General features: G+C 46.5%; 1 protein-coding gene across 1 annotated transcript in view; it reads left to right on the top strand.

The window, feature by feature from the left end:
- The first annotated feature begins 2,677 nt into the window (after positions 1-2,677).
- The window catches only part of Ppt1 (palmitoyl-protein thioesterase 1), a 19,157-nt gene continuing 16,412 nt past the window's right edge, over positions 2,678-5,422 (top strand). Inside the window, exon 1 of the mRNA XM_028773849.1 lies at positions 2,678-2,803. Coding sequence (XP_028629682.1) covers positions 2,680-2,803 — 124 coding nt within the window. The 5' untranslated portion in view covers positions 2,678-2,679. The remainder of the gene's footprint in view (positions 2,804-5,422) is intronic.

Below are 5,422 nucleotides of genomic sequence, written 5' to 3'. Positions count from 1 at the left end.
AAGTGGTGAAGGAGAAAACTGACTCCTGAAAGTAGTCCTCTAACTTCCATATGTGCACCATGGGATATGTGCATTTGCACACATAGCTACATACACACACACACAAACACACACACACACACACAAACACAAATTATTGTTTTTCCTTCTATTACATAGGCTTCTGCCTTTGGGGTGGGGTGTGGCTGCAATTAGGACGGAGGAAAATGTTTGCCAACAGAACAAGTGTCTACTCTTGCTACTGAAGCAGTTTACATGCAATTTTTGATGTGTATATATCATTGCATTCTGATTTTAGAAGTTACGTTTCCATAGACAGTATCGTGAAAACAGCCGGAACTCTAGCAAGGCAACAGAGGAAGGACAGCTGCCTTAAGTTGAAGGCCAATCACAGTGTACATAGAAATTTCCAGGCCAGCCAGGAATAACTGAGTGATTCTATTTTTTAAAGGGGAGGGTTGGGACATAGCTCAGTCAGTAAGGGGCTGGCCTGGTAAGTTTGATCCTCAGAACCCAGGTAAAACTTCCAGGCATGGTGGTGAGTGCTTACAATCCTAGCACTGGGCAGGCAGAGACAGGCAAATCCTGGGGATCTCTGGCCAGACAGCTTAGGCTATTTGGCAAATTCCAGGCCAGTGAGACCCTGCTTCAACAAAATAAGTGGATGGCTCCTCTGGAAGGACACCTGAGGACATCCTCTGGCTCCAATATGCACTCAGTCACATGACAACAGAGAGAGAGAGAGAGAGAGAGAGAGAGAGAGAGAGAGAGAGAGGGAGGGAGGGAGGGAGGGAGAGGGAGAGGGAGAGGGAGAGGGAGAGGGAGAGAGAGAGAGAGAGAGAGAGAGAGAGAGAGAGAGAGCGAGAGAGCACCTTGCTGTGTATCCTTGCTGTAAAAATACAAATCATACACAATGTATAAAGTAAAAAATGAGCCAGGTATGGTAGCCCAGGCCTATAATCCCAGCACTTTCTCCTGCAGGGGCAAGAGAAGCAAGAGTTCATTCACAGCTACATAGAAAATTCCAGGCCAACCTGGGCTATCTGGTTTCTTTCTCAATCCCTCTTACCTCATGTCTGAGACAGAGGCTCCCACTAAATCTGGAACTTGGTGATCTGATTAGACTGTCTGGCCGGCAAACCCCAGGGATCCCCTTGGCTTTGCCTCCTCCGCACTGGGATTATAGGTGCACTGCCCTACACCTGTGGATGTGGCCTTCCAACTCAAGGTCTAGTGATTAAGCAGCAAGCACTTTAATGAGAGAGCTGTCTCCCTAGCCCTGGGCCTATCTTTTCTTTGTTTTTACTATGATTTATTTGTTTACTCTGTGTGTTTATGTGTCTCTATGGGGACATATGACTGTCGGTGTGTAGAGCTCAGAAGACAGCTTGCACAACTTGTTTTTTTTTTTAACTTCAAGCCATCATAGTCCCCAGAGGAAAGGATCAGGAATGGCTTAGTGGCCACTGTTTTATCCAGCTGAGCTTTCTGGCCCAAAGCTTATCAAACTGTGCACCGGAAGACACATGATAATTTCAATTACTAAGTAACTGCTAGTTTCAGTGGTGTGGTACAGAAGGGTTTCATGTGGGTGTGCAACCAGTTGTTCTTCTAGATTTTTCATATGTCGCTCTCTACAAGACTACTTCATCTTTTATAAAGCTGGCGTCAGAGAGTCCCACTGTAGCGTGACTACACCCTATTTAACAGATTCACTTAAACATTTTTAATGTTTTTTAGGGGAAAAAGTGTTTGACACCGTCATTGAGGCGCCAAGACGGCACTGATAGAATCTAGAAAAGATGTGGGGGCATAGACAAGAGCCTCTGGCTATAATAAAGCAGAGTGGAGCTTGGCTAGGAAGTGGCTGTGTCTCCTCATCTTCCTAGTACAGGAAACACCTGAGAGTCCGGGACAGCCTGAGTCCTGATTAGGTCTTTAATAAGATACCTTTCCCCCGTCAGGAGCTCAAACTTCCTCCTCCCTAATTACATCTTTGCCTGTTGAAACCCCATCTTACCTTGACGATCCAAAACAAAACTCACCATGATATATACTTGCCCTGGATGAAAATCAAGTCTCTCTTCCGCAGTCCCAACACTGAGCCTTTCCTTCCAAGGGCTATAAGTGGCACAGTGCTGAAGAGATTGCTGCCTCTGTGAACCTTACCTAATTTCTCACAGGGACCCACACACATGTTAAAATAAAAACAGTCTTCTGGGGTAAAAGCACCTGCAGCTAAGCCTGATGATCTGAATTCAATTCCTCTGACTGGCAGAGTGGAAAGCGGGAAGCCACTCCAGCAAGCTGCCCTCTGGCCTCCACACATGCGCTATAGCACACGTGCCATACACATATGAAATGCCGACACAGAGAATTAAAATTACGTGCAAGTGACATAATTGTTAGAGAATAAACAGCTCTTTTCTGCTAATACACAGCTGAAAGAAGAGACACAATTCCGTAGAAAAAATTGTCACCTAGACGTCTTTGGGTGTAAAATAAGAGCAGTGCATAAGATCAATTAAAAGATGGAAAGCCCTTATATAGTAGAGTCTGGTGGGTGTGTCAATGGACAAATGTCAGCCAGCCGTCAGGCTGTAGAGCCCGGCGGGGGCGTGGCCACCGGAATTATTTTAGTCCACAGTCCCCAGCCCTTGCGGTCATGTGATTGCTAAGATGGCGTCGCCCGGTTCAGGGAGGCTGCTAGCTGCGGCTCTGCTGCCTTGGTGTTGCGTCGCCTGGGCCCTGGGGCATCTGGACCCACCTTCTCCACCACCGCTGGTGATCTGGCATGGCATGGGTGAGTGGGTGTGGACGGCGGCATCCTTTTCCCGCCTCGGTTCTTAGATCTGGAAGGGCGATAGGGATTCCACAGCACCCACCTAGTCCAGGGTTTTTAATTTGGGGGGCTGCTCTGCACAGGAAGGAAGGTAGCCAGGTGTCTTTGGTGAGTGCTCAGGGAGTTTTGTGCGCTGCTGGGTTTATGCTTTGTTAAAATCCTAGCAGCTGTGGCATCACTATGGACTATCTCATAGTCAGGGCAGCCTGTGCCTGCAGAGCTGGGCAGCACACTCAGGCTTTCATCCCTTCACATCTGAATGGAGAGCTACCAGGCACCCGCATGTCCTCCATGCAGTTACCTCCCCGTACTTGCTCCACCTGAGCACGAAGCAGTCTTCATCCTTCAGGAACTTGCTTTCCAGTTGGGGAAACGAGTTATAAAGAAATAAGGGAAACACGTCAAATGGCCATGGGTGCTGTGAAAACAGACATAAAGCCTGGAAGAAGATCGAGCCTGAGGTGCGAGCTTGTGCTTCTACTGAGCAAGGTTAGGAGAGGATTCACCCAAGAGTGACGACTGAGCAGAGCTGAAGTGGATGAGGGAAGATGCCATAGGGTTGTGTGGTCAAAGGAGCAGCAGATGCAGAGGCCCTGAGCTTGGTGTTTCAGTGTCCAGATCAGTGCAGCAGGAGCAGAGGGAGCAAGGGAAGAGAGGGTGGACACAGATGCTGGGGCTTTTAAGACGAGTGTAAAGACTTGGAATTGGACTAGGAACTTGAAGAAGTGGGTAGCAGAATGTGCATATTTACATTTGTAAAGAACTGTTCTGAGCTCATTGTGCTAGCCAGTGCCTGTAGAGAGCTAGTTTAGGACAGTGACTCCCCAGCATTCAGGAGGCAGAAACAGGAGGAACACCCCAAGTTTAAGGCCTGCATGATCTACATGGCAAGTTCCACGTCAGCCAGAGTTACATGGGAAGACCATATAATTAAAATTTAAAACAAAGTGAAAGGATATTTCTCTTTCTGACACTAGATGTTCACGAAGATCCTTCAAGCTGAAGCTGTGAGCTCTGGGGAGAAGCTGTCGTTAAAGAGAAAAGGGACTGAGAACAGTCCGCTGATATCATAGGGAATGTAGGCCCTTGTCAACAGAAACAACAACAGGCGTTTTCTTTGGGAGCTCAGATTTATTAGCTGTGAAGTTTCGTTTTCTTGAAGAGTCTTAGGGAGATTCCCTGTATAAGATTCAGTTCAATGGCCTGCTTGTCCTGGAGACTCTCTGGCTTTATCCTGTAGCTATTCAGTTGTTTCTTTTTTCTCTTGGTGAAGAGGGCTCAGGGCCAGGCTCATTCTAGGACTGTAGAGAGGGAGGAGGGAGAGCATATAGGATCATACTTTGTGGGCTAAAAGCGTGATCCTGTCTGTCTTGTCCCACTAGTGTCCTCATTTCTGTTGTAGTTGCTGTGTTGAGAATAGATTGTAGATGTCACAGGAGCTACAATGGGATACAGAAGACCTTAAACCCAGGGATGACTGTGACTCAGTGTTTGATATCAGAAGTTTGATACTTGAGTGTGGCATCAAAGGATTAGATACAGCCTGAGAGATGAAGGTGGCAGAGGTGACGCCACAGATTTGGCGCTCGGACAATTAGAAAGTGAAGTTGCTTGATGAAGACGGGGTTGCTTGGAAGGTGAGCATGCTTGCGGCGTGTATGTGTACTCAGAAGTTTTTTAAACCAAACAAAGTAACACACACTGGTCCTTGCTGCCCTCAAGAAGCTCAAAGAGTAGGATCCTAGTCCTCGTCCAGTTGAGGTACGTAGTCAGACCTGTCTCAAAACAAAAGAAATAGAGGTTCTGCTTTGGGACTTAGTAACATAAAGGGTATGTTGTTATTGTTTTGGTATGTTGCTAAGTTTAATTTAGGGTCTTTTTAAAGTATTTGTGTGTGTCTGTGTGTGTGTGTGTCTGTGTGTGTGTGTGTGTGTGTGTGTGTGTGTGTGATATAACCCTTGCACCATTACAGATCTAGTTTTTGGCTGAGACAAGGTCTCATTTGGTGCAGGCTAGCTCAGAATTTATTGTCTAGACAAGAACGACTTTGAACTTCTGATCTTACTCCATCCCCCAGGCCCCAAAGAGCTAGACTTATAGGCATGTGCAAATATGCTGGGCTCATTTGATTGTTTTGTTTTTTGTTTTGTTTTGAGACAGTATCTTTAGTAGCCCATTAAACTATGTAGCCAAGGCCTCTTTTGGTCCTTACTCATCATGACATGCTGGGTGTCATTAGGAAAGATATAGAAGCTTCTCTAAGGCAGAGTGTTTTCTCCTTAACCTTCCTGTCCAGTTGAAATGGTGTGATTCAAGTACAAAGTGGGACACCATATCAGCCCACATTTCTACTCAGTGGTCCATTTGCTTCCTGGTCTTAATTCTTGTTGTTTTCAGGAAAGGAAACAATCCTAGGGCTAGCTGAGGCTCTGAGCTCCAAGACTCTCACTCCCAAGTTTGTAAAAGTTGGAGGTCAGCCATTTCCCAAAGCGCACAGTGACTGATTAAATTTTGTGCTTCAAGCATTTCTTGAACCTTCATCCTGGTCCCTGACATTACAGATGTGTGGCACCAGACCTT

This window comes from Grammomys surdaster, unplaced genomic scaffold, assembly GCF_004785775.1.
Source record: "Grammomys surdaster isolate TR1022 unplaced genomic scaffold, NIH_TR_1.0 235, whole genome shotgun sequence".
Classification (NCBI taxonomy): Eukaryota; Metazoa; Chordata; class Mammalia; order Rodentia; family Muridae; genus Grammomys; species Grammomys surdaster.
This window is presented reverse-complemented; position numbering and strand designations above follow the sequence as displayed.